General features: G+C 42.0%; 2 protein-coding genes across 3 annotated transcripts in view; both read left to right on the forward strand.

Annotated features, from left to right (window-relative positions):
* The window catches only part of LOC138053522 (uncharacterized), a 1499-nt gene extending 1212 nt beyond the window's left edge, over positions 1–287 (forward strand). Inside the window, exons 2-3 of the mRNA XM_068900150.1 lie at positions 1–35; positions 156–287. The exon at positions 1–35 is cut by the window's left edge and continues 287 nt beyond it. Of these exons, the coding sequence (XP_068756251.1) occupies positions 1–35; positions 156–287 (167 nt within the window). The remainder of the gene's footprint in view (positions 36–155) is intronic.
* A 5932-nt stretch (positions 288–6219) lies between these two features.
* The window catches only part of LOC138050406 (uncharacterized), a 19637-nt gene continuing 5856 nt past the window's right edge, over positions 6220–20000 (forward strand). The window contains exons 1-5 of one of the 2 annotated variants that reach the window (XM_068896736.1): positions 6220–6379; positions 10411–10479; positions 12100–12461; positions 19339–19455; positions 19909–20000. The exon at positions 19909–20000 is cut by the window's right edge and continues 10 nt beyond it. In XM_068896736.1, the coding sequence (XP_068752837.1) occupies positions 10422–10479; positions 12100–12461; positions 19339–19455; positions 19909–20000 (629 nt within the window). In that variant the 5' untranslated portion in view covers positions 6220–6379; positions 10411–10421. Of the gene's footprint in view, positions 6380–7729; positions 7848–10410; positions 10480–12099; positions 12462–19338; positions 19456–19908 lie in introns of those variants that run through there. The other variant, XM_068896737.1, reaches the window with a different exon arrangement.

Below are 20000 nucleotides of genomic sequence, written 5' to 3' on the forward strand. Positions count from 1 at the left end.
ACTTCCGACTTCCAACTTCCAATTTTCAACTTCCAGCTTCCAACTTCTGACTTCTGATTTCCGACTTCTGACTTCCGACTTACAACCTCCAACTTCCAACTGCTGACTTCTGACTTCCGACTTCCAACCTCCAACTTCCAACTTCTGACTTCCAGCTTCTGACTTCCAACGTCCAACTTCCAACTTCCGACTTCCGACTTCCGACGATCAACTTCCGACTTCCAGCTTCCGACTTCCAACTTCCGACTTCCGACTTCCGACTTCCGACCTCCGACTTTAGAATCTAGACACCACTAGGCCCGGTTGTTCGAAAGCCGATTAATTTAATCCAGGATTAGCGTAAATTTTTGGTTTATGTTTTGAACTTCTTGGCGAAAGTTTCTTTTGCTTATTTTTGTTTTTCAACATTGATTTCTTCTAATGTAAAGTTTTGCAGAATATCAGCGTTGAACAGCATTTGGGAGTTGAGAAATTAACTCCTTAGTTAATTTTTAGTCTGGGATTAGCATTAATCGGCTTTTGAAAAACCGGACCCAGGCTTCCTGCCTTCGCTGTGGCCCAACAATTTAACTCAGCGGGCCACAGTATTTCAGATATCCGGATACAGGGTTTGCAGTTATGCCACGGTACTAATCTTCTATGGAAACAACGTGAAATGAAGTTGATTTTCCAGCTGGAAACTGAACAGCCTGATGAAATTAACAACACCTTCAACCTTATTTTAAAATGCATGCGTGCGTGAGCCACCTTTTACCTGCGCGCTTCCTTCTGGTTGCGTATTTCAACGGTTTCCTTCACACTGAAGAAGAGTTCTACACCCGAAACGTCTATGACTTTTTAAAAAAACTACTGACAATTTTTGATATTTATTTTATATCACTTTCTGGAAGGGTTCGCTTTGACGTCATTTGAAGTGCAGTAATGTGATTGGGCAAATGACCTGCTTACTTCCCATATTAGGAGTTTCCATGGCGGGGATAAGGAGAAGCTTTGCTTTACTAATTACTATAAGACATTTTGGACACTGACTTTTTTTAACGTCAAGCGACGTTCACTAAACGTTGATCAAGACGTTTCGAGCGAATGGGGAATGGGGAAAAAGGCTTCACCTGGGCTTTGGTGGGCCTCTCGAAATAAGTCCATATAGTCGACTTCCTTTTACCAGTGAACTGCTGTAGTTCCCCAAACCCCCTCTTCAGTGCACGCCTAGTAACAGAGATAACCTTGGACAGAAGTCCTATGTAATGACAATTCCTGTAACGTGAGTATGTTTCGTTTTTCACTGCAAGTTTCTTAAGAAGTCTGTTATCTCGCTATATAATGTGGGGGCCTCATTCTTATTTGAGGGTGGCTCATTATCTGGCTTGAATAATGTCAATAACTCTTCTAAATGTTCGTTGTAATCGATCGCATTCTCAGCGTACATTTCTTGGCAAGCATTTACATCCTCCATGTCATTTAGCAATTAATTGTGTTTCATAGGCTTCTGGCAGAAAAAACATAACATCTGGTTTGCCACCCTCTACTTGAAATCGTTTCTGTTGTTGAATATTGGGTGTGTTACACTTCTCTGTAATGAGATTTAGTTCCCGACGAAGGATAGGTAGGAAACAAATTTCAAACGCTCCGTGCTTCGTACAAACCAGAATCGCGAAGGTCCTCAAACAATTTATCCACCATCCCCCTCCCTCCTCAAGGCTTCAGTGTGTTGATTTTCACTACTTTTCCCTTGAACAAAATTTCCTCCTTATTATTACTACTATTACTATTACTATTATTAATATTATTATTAATATTATTATTATTAATATTAATATTAATATTATTATTATTATTATTATTATTATTATTATTATTATTATTATTATTATTATTATTGAGGTAGTGCGCGGCAATAACACTAGGATTCTTCTTTGTTGAATTGACCTCCAACCAAAGAATTCGCCTAAAAAGGCCGTCAACTGCTCCGTGAATAAAAATTCCGAGGGGTGCAGGTTTATCCCATCCGTTGACTTGCCATAAAAAGTTTGACCCTTGATTACTAGACCTTCTTCTGTTCAGCCTGCGTCTTTTACGATGCTCAGTCCACTCCTTCAGGATCTATAATAACACGCAAGGAATTTCTTCTCGCAAATTATACTTCCTTCTCAAGCTCCTTGTAACTTGACGATATCCCATGAAGGAGCCATTATTCAATTCTTCCAAAATAGCAAAGACTATCTGTCCAAGAAGTGATTCGTTTGTGCTTCTCACCCTCTAAGTCTAAGACGTTTAAGAATTCAAGGTACGCGTAGAAGGAACTATGCCATGTTGTACAGCCAGAAAGCCTTTCAAAAAGTAACTTCAAACTGCGATCTCTCCCTCCACATCTTTATCTTTGCGATGGACAGAACGCTTGTAAAACAATAATAAGATGAAACAACTTATAATATCACAGCAAACGTTAGTCACGCAGGTCGAGCATGTTAACGAACATTCTTAAGATGACATTTGTAATTAAGACTCTACTTAAGAAGAAAAAAACATAACAGTACTTTAGCGAAGATAACATGATATATCTCACTACGTAATCCAAATTAGTCTCACCGAAGTGTGATGTGCGTAAATGTGAACAAACTGGAAAAGAAGTCCAAGTAGGAAATCGGACGTTGGAAGTCAGAAGTTGGAAGTCAAAAGTTGGAAGTCAGGAGTCAGAAGTTGGAAGTTGAAACTTAAAAGTTGGTACTCAGAAGTCGGAACTCGGAACTCGGGTCTCGGAAGTTGGAAGTTGAAAGTCAGAAGTTGAAAGTCAGAAGGCCCTTCTCGGCTTTAGTACTAATTACGACGGTTTTTTCTGATATTTAAATTACATTGCTTCGCAGAAAAATCATTTAAAAAATTGAAACTGGTGTGGTGACTATAATAAATCAGTTCTTTTTTCCTTGTTTTGAATTATTCATGTGAAGCTCCGACCAAAAACGTCAACGTTGCTATGTCCCACATCAGCGATTTTTCTTTCCCGGAACTCGATTACTAAAGGAGGAATATAAAGTTTTCCAAGCAGTGAAAAGAGCCAGCGACAGCTTCGAGACTTGTTTTTGTAGATTCAGTGAAAACGCAACTTGAACTAATTGGTTCAGTTTGGGGTAAATAAATATTGCAAGTTATTTGCAGTTGGGTCGACAAGGTATTTTAATGTGTCAACAAAGACTCTTACATTCTGCATTAATTATTCACTACCTTGACAGTGTTTCACTCAAGTTTTTTGACTATTGTATTTAGCCTCCTATAATAAAGGTAACAATTTAGTTGTACAAATTAAAGAGAAATGCAAATGCCGTTTCCTTCGACTCGACCTTTGGACTTCTCTATTTCCAAATTTCCTTGAAGCTTTGTCAGATCGAAGTTTGGCCGGAGTTACAAGTGCCAGTCATGCTGACAGTAAATCAACTTTTATTCCTTAATGCTCTTTCTATGTTTGTGGCAGTGCTATTCTCTGCGATTGGAGAAGCAGTAAGAAAGGCTCTAAAACTACATCATGAGATAAAACGAAGGGAATTAATGCCGTACAGTCGAACGTTTGACTACGCTTTCATTGTATGGACCTGTCTCTACATTACAATTCAGCTTTGTGTATTTCACGAACTTGTTCTTCAAACGCAAATTTCCAACATAAAATATTTGTGCTCATGGTTCTCTACGGCTCAAGTGATGTTCTATTCCTCATTTTTGCTGACTCACGTTGCTTGCTACGACGAATTTACGAGAAAGATTTGTGAAGTTGGGTTTCCACTCATAAACGCTATCTCCTGGATAGTTTGTACAGTTTGCATGACAAACGGACAAGGATATGCAGAATTTCAAGATTTAAGGAGTTTCACTGTACACATTCTTCCCACCGTTGCAGCCTCTTTTCATGAGATATACATTTACAATTTTTCTGGGTTTCTACCCTCTTGTCACATCAGGACGCGTCATTTCAAATCAGCTTGGGCAATTTACAGCCCTGTCTTGTTTCTTTCATTCTACGCATTATCTCACGATGAGACCGAAGTCTATATTCACGCGATAAGACCTCCGAATCCTTTGTACGTGATTATCATTGGAATGATATCCAACATTAGATATGTTTTCTTTCCACTTCATTATTGAATAAAAGGAATAACAATGTTTGTGAAAGCGGTACGGTTTTGTAGACAAACATATTCCTTCAGCAATCTGCCCTTAGATTAATAGTTATTGGTTATCTAACTGAATGCATTTTCTAAACTTCAAAACAAAGTAATCTTGTTGTATGTAGCTCCACTGACCCTTCCCGAAGGTCTGCTTAAGTCGTGATTCAAGCTAATTACGTATTACACGGATGAAAAATCCACTCACTACAACCACTGAATTAGACTAAATTGAAAATTCTTCTACGCCGTTATTAGGCTAACAAAATTTTAACTGTGCTTTCTGTTTCTCTGCCAGTTTACAACGAACCCCAAGCCTTCCTTAAAGAAGTGTTTTCTTTTTCTGTCTTTATACAACGGTTTTCTCTGATATTAAAATTATATTGCTTCTGGTGATCTTCTTGGATCAACTAACAGAGTTTCTGTGAATAACCGTATTTCAGAGAAATTGGAATGTTTGCATTGCGTGCTATTTCTCAGAAACGATGTCGGTAAATTCCCCGTAATTTTAATTCATTATGCATGGTTCAATGTAAATGCTTTGTTTATAGTGGAAGTGCACTTAGCTATCAAGCTAGTTTACAGGCACCCCACTTTTAACAATGTGAAAGAAACAATTCAAACTTAACAGAAACATTATTAAGAGCCCCAACTGGCAGGAGGCAGCCAGTTGGCTATTTACAAAGCGTGGTAGAGTTGAACTCGGGACAACCGGAAACAAATCCTAACCAGAGGTTAGAGCGGGATTTGAACCTGGAGCAGCCCCATGCAAACCCAACGCCCTAGCCACTCGATCACGCTGCTTCCTTGTTATAACAAAGGCAAACTTGATTAAATAGCTTTGACTAAAATGAGTGTGTGGACCCAGTTTTCGGAAGGTTGGGTGGTGCTAACCGTTGAATAAAACTGTGAACTTCGGATAGTGGAACAGGGTACTGGCTTTGATAGCACTCATCCCTGAGATAGTGGTATGTCCACTAAATTTCGGTATCTGGTGTGTTATAAGATGTCCGTTTATCGATGCCATTCAGTGGAGATCCACATGATAACTATAGGAACATTCCACATGCTTCCACTTTCTTTCGTGTTTCCTTAAAGCAGCTTTTACCCAGCGCTTTTCATCTTTAATTAACTTTTTACACGCGTCCTCATCGATGATGCACGTACACGTTAATAATGCGACATTAACTCTCTGTTTTCTCTACGGGCAAAGCTTCATGGATTGTTTATTTCCTGTTTGCCGTGCTATAGCAACAAATGTTACTTTCTTCCTTTTAACTTGCTAAGTATTATATTCGCAGAGGTTCTGGCGTTTTTTCTCAGAAAAATAGTCAACCAACCGAAAGTGCTGAGGCGACTGTGATGAATCAGTTCTTTTTTATCCCGTTTTTGAATGTTTCATGTCAAGCCCCGATCAAGAACGTCGCTATGTACCGCACCATCGATTCTTCTCTTCCGGGTTCCTGATTACTTCATTAATGACCAAAAGCTGTAAGAATTTTATAGAGAAACATATCCCACAGCAATCTGCCCTCAGACGTGTATGAGTTCTGAAGCAAGACTGTCTTGTTCGCGCCCATAAAGCGAAATCTTATGTTTAAAAAAGGTGCGCTTTGTTTTCTGCGTGTCATACAAAAATGTGCCATATTGTCTGAATCAAATGGTCCATGGTTTTTAGAAAACAGCAATTCGAACGACCGATGTTATGTGGCATTATCTAGTATTTGGTCGTTTCAGAGCCATCAAGACGACGGCCAACGGTGCAATAATCCAAGGGTCTAGAGACCTTTTTGGTGTATGTCCATTAAATTGTCAACTAACTAAATGCACTTTCTAAACTTTAAAACAAAATAACCCCAGTTTTGTTTTCTTTTCCTGTGTAAAAACGCCGGTTTTCTCCGATCGATGTTAAACTTACATTGCTTTTGGTGATCTTTTTGGACCAACTAATACAGCTTCTGTGAATAACTACTTCAGAGAAATTGGAATGTTTGCATTGCGTGCTAATTCTCAGAAATGATTTCGATAAACTCCCTTAATTTTAATTCATTATGCATGCATGCTCGTTAATCATAATAATAAAAGCAAACTTGATTAAGTGGCTTTGACTTAAATGAGTGGATGGCACCAGTTGTTGAAAGGTTGGTTGGTGCTAACCGTCGAATAAAGACAATTTCGGATAGTGGAACCGTGAACTGGCTTCCATAACGATCACCCCTTGGATAGTGGTAAGTCCACTGAATTGCGTCAACTATCCACCTTTGCATGGCTTGTATATTTTAAGACGTCCATTTATCGAGTGGTGATCTACATGCTTCCACTTTCTTTCGTGTGCCCCTGAACCAACTTTTACCCCCGCTTTTGGTCTTCAATTAACTTTTCACACGCCCTCATCAATGAAGCACGTTCACGTCAACACTGCGACTTGAAATCTCTTTCTATTTTACGGGCAAAGCTTCATAGATTGTCGTTTGTTTCCTGTTTAATTGCTTTCTCAACAAATATAATTTATTTATTTTTTTTTTTTACAAGCAAAGGTATGATATTCAAAGAAGCTCTGGTCTTGTTTCTCACAGCAATTATAGTCAAACAACCGCACTTGAGAGTGCTGAGGTGACTTTGATAAATCAGTTCTTTTTTTAACCTGTTTTTGAATGTTTCATGTCAAGCTCCGGCCAAAACCGTTGCTATGTACCGCGCCATCGATTCTTCTCTTCCGGGTTCCCCATTACTTTATTAGTGACCAATTAAGGAGTAAGAATACTTGTGAAAAGCGATTTTATTGACAAACATATTCCTTAGGCGATCTTCCTGCAGATCATACGAGTTCTGAAGCAAGACTGTCTCGTTCTCGCCCATAAAGCAAAATCTTATGCCAAAAAGGGTCCGTTTTGTCAACTGCGTCATAAAAAAATGTGCCATGTTGTCTGAACCAAATGGTCCATGCTTCAATAAACGTTAACAGCAATTCGAACCGCCACGATGTTATGTGCCATGACTTATTCGGTCGTTTCAGAGCCATCAAGACTTCTGAGAACGTTAACGGCGCAACAATCAAGAGATCATATTGGTATATCAATCTATTGGTCATCTAAAAAAATGCATTTTCTAAACTTCAAAACAATTTAGTGCCGGTGTTGTTTGTAGCTCCACTGACCCTTCCAGAAGGTCCGCTCAAGTCGTGATTCAAATTCTTTAAACGGAAGAGAAATCTGATCATCACTACCACATATGTCAGACTTGAAACATGCACGTATTTTCTACAATTTTCAGTATAAGACTGAATTGAAAATTCTTCTACGCCGTTCTTCGGCTAATAAAATGTTAAGGGTGCTTTCCTTAAAGAAATGTTTTCTTTTTTCTGGCTAACAAACGCCGGTTTTCTTTGATACTAAAATTATATTGATGTCTTGATCTTTTTGGATCAACTAATAGAGTTTCTGTGAATAACTACTATGGAGAAAATTGGAATGTTTACGTCCTACTTCTCAACAATGATTTTGGTAAACTCGCTTTGTTTTAAATCATTATGCATGCATGTTGTCAAAATCATAATAACAAAAAGAGCTTTGACTTAAATGAGCGTCTGGCCCCAATTGTCGAAAGGTTGGGTGGTGCTAACCTTTGAATAAAATCGTGAATCTCGGACGGTGGAACAGTGAACTGGCTTTGATAACACTTATCCCTTGGATAGTGGTAAGTCCACTGAATTGAGCTATTTGCACGGCTTTTGTATTATAAGATCTCCGTTTTTCGAGTGGAGATCAACATGATAAATATTGGAAGGATTCCACATGCTTCCACTTTCTTTCGTGTACACTTTTTACTTCGCACTTTTGGTCTTTTCACAGGCGTCCTCGTAGATGAAGCACGTTCATGCTAATAATGAGATATGAACTCTCCGTATATTCCATGGGCATAGCTTCATAGATTGTCTACTTCCTGTTTGCTATTTCAAGAAATATTACTTTTATCCTTTTAATTTGCCTGGCATAATATTCGCGGAAATTTTAGTGTTGATAAATCAGTTCTTTTTTCTCTTGTTTTTTGTTTTGTTTTGTTTTTTTTTTTTTATCCTGGTTTTGAATGTTTCATGTCAAGCCCCGTCTTCTTTTCCGGGTTAACGATTACTTCCTTGCTGACCAAAAGGAGTAGGAATACTTGTGGAAGGCGATTCTGAAGAGAAACATAGTCCTTCAGCAATCTTCCCATAGATTTAAATGAGTTCTGGAGTAAGACTGTCTCGTTCTCGTCAATAAAGCAAAATATTATGACAAAAGAAGGTCCATTTTGTCAACTGCGTCATAAAAAAAGGTGCTATATTGTCGGAATGAAATGGTCCATGCTTCAATAAACGTTAACAGCAATTCGAACGGCCACGATGTTATGTGGCATGATTCATTTGGTAGTTTCACAGCCATCAAGACTTCTGACAACGGTGATAATCCAAGTGTCTAGAGACCCTTTTGGTATATCATTTAATTGGTTATCTAACTAAATGCATTTTCTAAACTTCAAAGTAAAATAATCTTGCTGTTTGTAGCTCCAGTGACCCTTCCCGAAGGGCTCAAGTCGTGATTCAAGCTATTTACGCGCGCGGATGAGAAATTCGATCATCGCTATTACATATCTCAACCTTAAACATGCACGTATTTTCTACAAATTTCTTGATTAGACTGAATTGCGAATGCCGTCCCTCCTTAAAAAAGTGATTTCTTTTTGTCTAATTACGCCGGTTTTCTCTTACATTAAAATTATACTGCTTTTCATGGCCTTTTTGGCTCAACTAATAGAGTTTCCGTGAACAACTACTTGAGAGAAATTCGGAATGTTTGCGTGCTATTCATTTCTCAGAAATGATTTCGATAAACTCCCTTAATTTTAATTCATTATGCATGCTCGTGAATCATAATGATAAAAGGAAACTTGATTAAGTGGCTTTGACTTACATCAGCGCATGGCCTTAGTTGTTGGAAGGCTGGGTGGTGCTAACCCTTTGAAAAAAGACACTTTTAGACAGTGGAACAGTGACTGGATAGTGGTAGGTCTACTGAATTGCGTTAGCTATTCACCTTTCCATGGCTTGGGTAATTTAGGATGCCCGTCTATCGAGTGATGATCCACATGAAAACTATTGGAACATGAGCATTCCTCATGCCTCCACTTTCTTTCGTGTGCCCTTCAAGCAAATTTTACTCCGTAATTTTGGTCTTTAATCAAGGAAGGGCACCCAACGAGCAAATCCAGCCAAAAGCCTCTGAGAGACATTTCTAGGCTCCTTGCAAAATATAAAGACTGTCTCAAGAGATTTTTTTATCACCTAGATGAATTTGATCTGTTTGGAAATCTTAGCTGAAAACTGAAGTGTCGAAAATTTTAGGGAATGATCAGCTTCATTTCAGAAATTGCTAGCTGAAAGTTGCCTTCTAAGAACTTCTCAGCGAGCCATTTGCACATCTGAAACTGCTAGGTGACCTTGAAATAGTGTCAACAATTGCATAAATATCCCTTCCGAAAACGTAAGGGACTACTTTTCCCTACGTTTAGGTGATGTTTTAGTAATAATATCTAGAGCTGTTTGGCAACGTAGAACCGAAATTCTTAGAACAGTTTGACTCTCACGAACACATATTTTACCGAAGGTTATCTTTGGGTGCCCCTGTTTAATTAACTTTTCACGTGCCTCCTCATGGATGATGCACATTTACGATAATAATGCGACATGAGTTGCAGTTACATTCCACTTAACCCTTGAAAGTTTCCAAATTTCCTTGGAGCTCGGTTTAGGGTTGGTTTTTTGTAGATACGAGTGGATGTCAACAACACAAGTGCTAAATAAGTGGAAATTCGAGATAAACATCGATTTTCCATTCCCAGCTTCTTGTTCTGTGCTATTCGTCATTAGCTATACGGTTGAAACTAAGTAGGGCATTAGTCTTTGTTATTGCATTTACCAGAGTAAAAGTTTAAGTTTACAAGCTTAAGCCGGAAATGATTTTTAAAGGTTTTTGCTCTAAAGAGCGGGAACGACAGCTGTCCATCTTTGCCCATGGATTGAGAGTTGCTGCGCGCGCACGCTTCTGCTGTCGCTTGTTATTCGTGCATGCAGTCTTACAATTCCCCACGGGCTACAGAATGGACGAGGCATCTGTTATGGTTTATTCTAGTTTCCCCCCACATACAATCAGACAAAGTAATCACTACTCTCTCGACTCTTTTTGTCCCTTAGTTTTCCTTCATGTTTATGAATTTAATTTAGGCTTGCTCATTATGGAAAACACAATTCAAGATCAAGAGAAAAGAGAAAACACAACTCTGGAACGCCAAGGTAACTGTGAATATGCGGCATTCGTTTTATTTGTTCTAATTTGTATTATACAACTAACTGCGACGCTGGTTTCAGGTATCCTGATATATGAATGGAAATAGTTTTGATTGTTACAACGCATTGCAGACAGACCATAAAAACAGCCGATATAGATTGTTTTCACGTGACGTCAAGGCGGCCATGTTGGTGTACCTAAATAATGGAACGGCGGCCATGTTGGTGTACCCAACTAATCCTCCGGGAATTGAGCTCTATTATCGATGCGAGCATTTTCTTTTGCTTCGGTGGAAAAACAAGGTTACTTCTGATCACATGAGAGACGACACTCTATTATCAGTCAACGGCTCCCAAAAACTTGCTCAAGACACCTGACAGATTGCAAGGATTTCTGTATCCGTTTCAGATTGGCTGGGTTCTTACACACTTTGTGATTCGACGTTTACGACCTTGACTGTGGACGCATCCGTCGTTTGCATGACAGAAAAGTGCCTTGTATTTCAATAGCTAAAGGTCAAAGGCGATTTTTAAGTCTTTTGTATATTACAAATTATGTCGTAGCGTAAAGAAGAGTCACGAAAGGGTATTGATTGCGAAGGGTGAAAACAATTCGATGCAACTTCCGAAATTGAGATTTTGTCTTTGCGATCAATCGCAAACAAATACAAATCAAAAATTTGCCATAGCTCGTAGGCAAACTGACAGATATATTTGTACTGATACAAAAAAATTCCCCCCTCGAGTTTTCCTGCTCGGATAAAAAACAATCATTTTCACAATGATCTTTTCATGGCTATGAACCCTCTTTTCAATCGCCATTGTGTGTGATTTACTGAGGGAGTAAATGTCCAGTCACAGAGTGCGGAAGAATCTACCCAATCAGACAAGAATACAGAAATCCCTGCAAACCTGAACCAGCTTTTGGGAGCCGTTGCGCAACAAATAATTGACCACCAAGCTACCAAATTACAAGCGCGTGGGCTTCAAATGCCACCCTTCTTGCTTGGCTGACTGAGGGTATGACGTAACTTGTTCAGCTCTAATTCACACTGACGCATTATCGTTTGAAAAGGAATACTTCCTTATGGATGCCTTTTCCTATATCGTACCCTACACTACAATTCCCGAAACGCAGACCCAAACCTGGACTTCTGAAAACAGTTTCAAGGGTGGAGACTTATAAAAACGCATCGCTTTGTAAACTTTTTGCGTTTCATAAACATTTGCGTCACATAAGATGATTACCATCTTTCTGTTTTAAAAGCATCAAAACCATTTAAAAAAGAGCACTCCAGCTCAAATATACTTTATTCGCTGTTAAGATAAACTGAAATCCTCCTCGTCTCTCGCAATCAATTTTTTCTTGTCTCACATTACCTCTTGATCATTTCTTTTTTTTTTTCACATGAAAGACTAGACGACTACACCTTTTACTGAACTACTCAATAAAGCTTGGAAATTGGAGCACAAATTGGTTTGTGATATCACATTAACCTATTCAGGCGTTAGCAGGGATGAAAAGGGTCAAAGTGTATTTTTTCTTTGGTCGCATGAGTTAAAAGTAAGAAATAAAAATATCTGAATGCGAACTGGACATTTTTTACTTGCATATTTTAATTACAGTCGAAATTAAGAAAAAGAAATGCCTGTCAACAGCAGCAAGCAGAAAAACGGCAGCTTTCATTGGCGTTGCCCTGGCACTTGTAGCTATTTTATCAGCTTATGCAGCCGGAAAATTTGATTCTTACCCTGACTTGCCTGAAATAATGGAAGGAGAGGCCACGTTTACAACGGATGACGGCGAGGGAGAACATTTCCATATCATGATCGATTACAAGAACAAGGTTATCCAGTTGACCTCATTTTATGACCTAGAAACCTTCTCGTCGTCTGTTGGTCGTCGACTTATGTCATTCGAAGAAAACAAAACTGCCAATGGAACAGCGTTCAATGGAACTAAAATAGTTATACAGGACTTTAGCACGGTAAGATCAGTTATTAAAGGATGCACCCAAAAAGACTGCTAGCAGTTCCTTCTTAATAAGTCGAGGCCCCTGGTTTAGTCACGTAAGCAAGCCGAAGAGCCCAGAGCGTGTTGGTGAAGAGAAAAGCGAAAAGAGGGACTGCAATCGTTACTGTAACCGAACCGTTCAGAATCTCTAAGTCCATAAAAACCTTATCTACTTAAGCATTTAAAGTGCCACTACGACGAAAATTTTTGGTTTTCTTTTCGGATTTTTTCAACGTTAATTAAGTCAATATGTTCAAAGTAATACAATGCATTTAAATTTGGAACGATAGAAGCGAGATAAGTCGGGAAATAGGCAGCCAAAAACCGCTAAAAATCTGTCCGCCATTACTCGCATGGCATTGGAGAAGCCTGCGATTATTTTGTAAGCGGTCTTCATGCAAGACTTGGCACGTGACGTCATACGCGCATCGCTTCGTGGCGTTGGACAAAGCGAACAAGTCGATCAAGGAGTAATGTATAAAATACCAGCGAAAAGCAACTCGGCGATATCTCTCATCTCATAGATGGCATGGGAAATTAGCTGCGTTTATTTTGAGCGTTGCGCGTATGACGTCAGAGCCCAGGGGGTCCAGCTAGACCCAACCCTTTTCCTCGGTCACGGTCATTTGCCGTTCGAGTAATGACGGACAGCGAAAACCGAAAAACTACGTTAAAATAATCATACTTCCTGTGGGAATTTTGAGATAAAAATTGGCATAATACCTATTTAGTACGTCTACTTTCAAAATCTAAAGAAAAAAAGACATGCAAAATTTTCATCGTAGTGGCACTTTAAGGTTTTGACAGATGAACCCCGCCTCTTTTTGTCGCTACTGTTTAGTTTAGTGGCACCCTCGTCTCAAAGAGGCGACGGTTAGCGCTGGGGATTTGGGCAGGATCTTGTATGACTGTGTAGCCCGATCCTGGAGTGGCAGTCTCTGTTGCAGGTGGCGCAGACAAGCCATGTGGAATCGTGCGCAGAGACCGCGGAATGGGCAGTGATGGCATGCTCAATGAGCCAGCGCGCTGCAGGACCTCGGTGGTAGTGACTCTGTCCTGCTACCTGATATGCAGTAGACACCGAAGGCAGCGGAGGTGGAAGCCGTTGAGTCGCCGCTCTTTATATATGGCATAGATCGTCCACGCCTCGATGTCATAAAGGAGAGTCGATAGGACACAAGCTTGGTAGACGCACATCTTGGTCCTTTCTCTCAACAGGTCATTGCCCCACACTCGCTTGTTGAGCTTGGCCATGACAGCAGCTTCTTTGGCGATCCTGCAGCTGATCTAAGCATCGAGCGAAGTCGAGCTTGACACGGTAGAGCCCAAGTAGGTTAATGTGTGCACAACCTCCAGCTCCGTGTTGTCGATGGTGATGACTGCGGGGACTCAGCACCTTGCGCCAGGATGTTAGTCTTCCTGAGGCTGATCGTTAGCCCAAACTCCTTGCAGGCGTGAGACAGCTTGTCTACGAGATGTTGGAGGCCCTCCTCGATGTGGGATGTTAAAGTAGGGTCGTCTGCAAACAGCAGCTCCCGTATGAGCACCACGTAAGCTTTGGTTTTGGCGCGGAGTCTGGCGATGAGTTTCCCTTCTGACCTCGTCCGGACGTCGACACCTTCTGTACAGTCTACAAGGCATACTGGAGCAGCATCGAAAAGAATATCCCGAACAGGATTGAAGCAAGGACACAGCCCTGCTTTACTCGACTGCTGCCTGGGAAGGCATTGGAGGTGGCCCCATCGAAGCAGACCGTACTCTTCATGTCCTGGTGCCAGGAGCTTTGGAGGGCAGCCAGTCTTCTAGAGGATCTTGAAGAGCCCGCTTCCCCTCACCAAGTCAAAAGCTTTGGTAAGGTCCACGAAGGCGAGGAACAATGGCTACTGCTGGTCTCGACACTTTTCCTACAGCTGACGGATGGAGAAGATCATGTCCACTGTGGACCTTCCGTCTCCGAAGCCACATTGTGACTCGGGGTAGACTTGCGAAGCAAGGCTCTGCAGGCGGGTCAAGGTGACCCGAGCGAAGACTTTGCCAACGATTCTCAGAAGAGAGATGCCACGATAGTTGTTGCAATCACTATGATCACCCTTGTTCTTCTACAGGATGGCTATGTTGGCATTTCTCATGTCTTAGGGGATGTGACCTTGCTCCCAGCACAGGTAGAGGAGCTCATGAAGCGGTTGCAGGATGGTTTGCTTCCCATGCTTCAATGGTGCCTTGCAACAGGCGAGATGGCTATGTTGAGCTCTTCCAGTGTCGGCGTGTTGTCAATCTTCTCTAGGACTGGAAACCCAGGCAGGGCACTGAGGGCAATGTCTGTGACGATGTTCTGGGTTGAGTAGAGCTCGAGATAATGCTCCACCCAACGCTGAAGCTTCATGCTCTGATGAGTGATGACCTCGCCAGTCTTCCATTTAAGCGGGGCTGTTTTGACGCTCGTAGGACCGGTGGTAGTTTTGATGCCCTCATACATCCCCTTTGCGTGGCCACAGTCTGCTGCTTGGTGGCTTTTGGGTCATAGGTTCTGCCAGTACTCGTGGGCAGCGGCCAGCGGTCTGCTGGGTCTTGCTCCTAGCTGCTCGAAGGGTTCTGCTTGAGCCAACATTGCCTTCCTCTTGGCCTCCGTGACTGGCTGCATTTCTTCCCAGCAAGCCTCAAACAAGTCAGCAGCATTCTTGCGCTCTTTCTTACCGAATGCAGCCATGGCTGAGTCGTAGATGGCATCACGAAGGTGAAACCATTTGGCACCCGGGTTGCTGGATATTGGTTGCGCAGCAAGTTTCTCCTGGAGGCTGTCAGCGAAGCTCTGAGCCTTAACGTGGCCGGACGTGCCACAGGTGTTGATGCGGGGGCGACACTTGAACTTGCCGTGGTCGTTCTTTCTAGGCTTCAGCCTGACCTTGCTTGGAACAAGGATGTGGTCCGTGTCACAGACAGCGCTGTGATAGCTTCTTGAGTGAAGGACACTGCTGAGGTACGCTCTCCTAGAGATGACGACGAGGTCTAGCTGGTGCCAGTGGCGGGAGCGAGGGTGTCTCCAAGACACATTGTGCAGCTGCTTACACTTAAAGTACCTGTTGGTGATGTATAAGCCGTGGTGACAGCAGAGTTCGAGGAACCTCTTCCCGTTCTCATTCATCCTGCCGACGCCGAAGTGGCCGAGGCAGGTTGGCTATGCTTGCCAGTCGGTCCCAACGCGAACGTTGAAGTCGCATAGCAAATATATGCCCTCGGAACTTGGGATTCTGGATAGTGTTTCATGCAGATCCTCGTACAATTGATCCTGGGCTTCTGGGGTGGAGGTCAGAGTCGGGGCGTAGGCGGATATGATGTTCACAAAGTCCGCTGACGTGTTCATGCAAAGGGCAAGAATTTTCGATGTGGTGGCAATCAGTGAGTTCCTCACGGCAAAACCTACGCCGTACTGCCTCGGATCGTCCTGGGAAAGGCCTTGCCAGAAAAAGGTGTAGTCTCTTTCCATAAGTGACCCACTGTCGGCCAGCCAGGTTTCCTGGAGACAGGCGACTTCGATATTGAGTCGTGCCAGCTCCTTGTTGATAATGGCGGTCTTGCGGGAGTCGTCCATTAGCTGAAGGTCAGCGGAGAGACCAGGGCACATGGTGCGAATGTTCCAGCTTGCGATTCGAAGAGCTAGAGTCTTTTGACTGCATCGTGCAAGTACTTGCTCGCTTGTCAGGAGGGTCCCCTAAGCTCTACGCACCCGGTAGAGCTGGCAAGCAGTGACGGGGCAGCACCTTACTGGCTGGGGGCTGCCCAGCTTGAGGCGGTCTGTAGCCACCCAATGAAGCTGCGAGAGCTTCTCCCACCGTCGGACGAGGCCCCTGGCGCTCCTTCTTACGCCAATCAGTCGGAGCTTACAACCGGTAAACTGCCTCGTCCCATGTTGTGGCAGAGTCTTGCGACACCAATGAAGTGCCCTGTCCAGTTTGCGCTAAGGCCTGGGAGGGAAGATAAGGAGACGCTAGGCTGCCCATACGACAGTGTTCCCCTCTCGTTGTAGCCGGCTGGGTCCAAGGGAAAGGAAGAACCAATACAACTTGGGGCTAGTTCCACTGCAGAAGCTGCCGGAAGAAAGTGCTGAGCACATGTCATCCGCCTTAGTGGCGCCACTCCGGATTTGTCCTTGAGGTCTACTCCTGAAGCCTGAGGTTTACTCAGGTATAGCCGCAAAGCAGCGGAAGTTTGAAATCAGGGTCTACCTACCCCTAGATGGGCTGGCTTTGAAAGTTAAGAGCCCCATCTACCCCGGGCAACTTGTTTTAAGGCGCCTGTGGCTTCGCCCTCGCCCCTTCTCTTGTCGGTGGTGCCAGTTCCGCCGCGCGGAGGCCAGAAGTTGGACTTAGCTGACAGAGGCTCTTCGAGTCGCACGCCATTGGAAGCATTTCGAGAGGTTGTGAGAGCCCAGCCTTACAACCCACTCCCTGGCTATAACAGCCTTACAGAACTCGTCGTAAACAAACACCAATAAGCTTTGGGTTATTGCCACGTTTGCAAGATAAATTTTAAATTGAATGAAGGTGTCTTCGGTTAAGACAACTACTTCCTTCCCTCTCAAAACCTTTTCAGCAGCCCCAAGAAAAAAGGCGTCGGCAGAGTCCCGCTCTGCGATGTTTTACCTGGAATCCTTCGACTAGTTTATGAGTTATCCTGCCTTTTTTTGTCCCAAGTGTGCGTGAAACACTGCAACCTACATAACTTTTGTCGGCTATAATGTCATAATTTGAACCTTCCGCGCGGATCCTTCGTAGAATGGGTTAAAGAAATGTGTGATGAAAAAAACTTTGTTCCAGGGAAAACGCGACCTTGCAAACGCTTGTATATTATACAACACTTGACCAGTTTAGCAAATCCATTCCTCAGCAATTGACTCCACAAAACTGTGATGCTAAAAACGTGGTGCAAAACAACTGGAAAGCAGACGTCAACAAAGCAAAGATTACTTGGAATATATTCGAAGTGGAGTCGTTTATTAAATCTTGCTTTTTCGCAAAGGCAAAAACCGTTAAATCAATATCATTGGACATAATCTGGTCATCAATTATGCTTCGAAGTGGAACAATTGCCATAATTGATGCAGTTTGGTGTGGGTCATTTTCATTTCTTAAGCGGACAAAGCTTTAGTAAATGACACTTATGTAATATAGCCATTACATCTGTCCCAGAAAGCAGAGCTTCCACCGCTTTGCAGTCCCTCCTTTCGCTTTTCTCTTTCCCAGTCCTCACTCGGCTCTTCGGCTAGCTTGGGTGACTAAAGCGGACTGAGAAGGGACTCCTAGCTGTCTAGCACCCCAATATAAAGAGGACGGAATAGACTTACTTCTTTGAAAAAGCAAGTATTGCGAATTGAACCGGGGAACGTTTTCCAAGGAATTATCTTCTTCCCTCGTCGGCTATTAACTGGACGTAAACTGTACATACTCAAGTGATCATGCAAGTCAGACCAAAAAAAGTGTCGTACTTCAAAGCGTTTCTTTTTCGAACTTTGGAAATGTTCCCATTTAAGACTGTGGTGTAAAACGAAAAAAAGCCATGAATGCATTTATTGACCATTTTCACATTTTCCATGCACTTTCTTTGCCCCCCAAACTTTGCATAAACCATTGTTTTCAAATGCTCTTGGGAACACGCAATATGAAATAGGCAATTGTTTTTTTTTGTTTTTTTTTTGCGTAAACTTAATTAAAAACTTGAAAAGCAAATTCGAAATGTGCATATGTATCTTCATTTTCCCATTGGCAGTATAAACGACGGTATGACATAGACGAAAGTTCCAATAAAAAGACTGGCAGTCGACTTCGTAGGGATTTATTTCTTGCCGAAGGGCAACATAATACCATATATTTTGTGAAAGAGGTTGTAACAGTTGAAGTCCAAACTAGCCTGCAGAGTCGGCGTTTTTTTGGCAGCAAAGGCTAAATGTTCAGAACACAAGTCTAGCATTTTGAAAGCAGACCGCCGGGGTTGGCGCCGCTAATTTCCGTTTTGAAAACGCTCGTTGCAATTTTTGACGGTCGTTGCAATTCTTAATAACCACGCTTTTTATTCGGTTACCTTTCAATAACTTGTTAAGGTTAGCTTCATTAACATTGCCATACCTGGAGAGTTTTCTCGGAAATGTAGTGGTTAAGTGCATGTGTTCTTCATTCATTGAACAGAGTTCAACATCATCCATTTGATTTTTCTAATTGTTTTTTTCTTTTTTAGGTTTTATCTAAGTTTTTTTTCCACATTCTAAGTGACATACGCTGCTAAGCTAGTCCTAGGTTAAGTGTTTTTCCTCATTTGTAAAGGACAAACTTAACAGTGAAAATTGTTCTGTCTCGTCCAATTAGCAACGACCGTTAACGAAACGGAAATTTGCGTTCTTCCTCTTCTTCTTCTTCTTCGTCTTCTTCTTCGTCTTGTAGACTTGGAGACTTCTTTTCTTGCCATCCCGGAAGTCTGCATGTCTTTTGCACGCTCACAAGTCTTGCGCTACGTTTTACTTAAAACTTCACGCGGAATTTTCCTCAGCGCACGTTCGACTAGCTGCTCTTTGAATCTCGAAGGCTCACAAAGGCTTTACCACCAGCCGAAACTTCTTGAATAAAAAATACGAAATAGTCAGTGTCAAATCAGGCGTGATTTACAATGGAAACAATGGTAGCTTACTGCCGTTAGTCGGTCTAAACTGGTTGAATCCGTTGAATTGAGTGTAGCACTGATAAAAGTGGTTTTCATCCATTGCCCGACGGATGAATGTGGGCCGGTTGGAACCGCAATATACAATATAGGATGTTTAATAGTTTGATGATGTGATTGAAACGCTATTATTCTTCATCTTACAGCATAGAAAGTACTTCATCGTTCCAGAAAACGGAAAATCCACAACGAAGTGTATTTACACAGATCTTGAAGGTGAAATGATCCCGAGGCATTTACTGAAACATGCCACACTGAAATCGGTATGGCTCGTGTAATTTGCCATTCTGAATAGAATAATAATGGAAATTTACAGACGGTCGAAGGAGAGAACTGAGAGACTGAAAAGTTGCCAGACCTACGTCTGCCAACCTTGGTATAGCGCGTTTTGGAAAGAGGAGTTACTAAACTAGTATTTGACCTCCTCTGAGCGGTCTGGGAGATGTGATCGTGCAATGAAGATGGTGTAGCATTTTAAGGATGTTGACATCCTTTCCTAAAATATAATAAGCGAATACTGTTAAAGTTAGTAGCCGACGTTTCGGAGTCATCTTGACACCATTTGCAAGGGTACTAAGTTTGACAGTTTCACTTGTTCATGACTTAAAGGTCGCTACTGATCAAGAGTTCAAAATACAATACTAGACCTTTTCAATGCACTAGTGAAAGAGGTCTCGCAATCTACGTAATTCTTTGTATTGTTATTTTTCTTTCAGGAAAGCGTAGACGGAAATATGAGCCACATGCTATTTCAAGTTGAAAACGACACAGATATTGACGTTTACCGAGCCAAGGGCCGCTATGGGAA

This window comes from Montipora capricornis, chromosome 6 (genome assembly GCF_036669925.1).
Source record: "Montipora capricornis isolate CH-2021 chromosome 6, ASM3666992v2, whole genome shotgun sequence".
In the NCBI taxonomy this organism is placed as follows: domain Eukaryota; kingdom Metazoa; phylum Cnidaria; class Anthozoa; order Scleractinia; family Acroporidae; genus Montipora; species Montipora capricornis.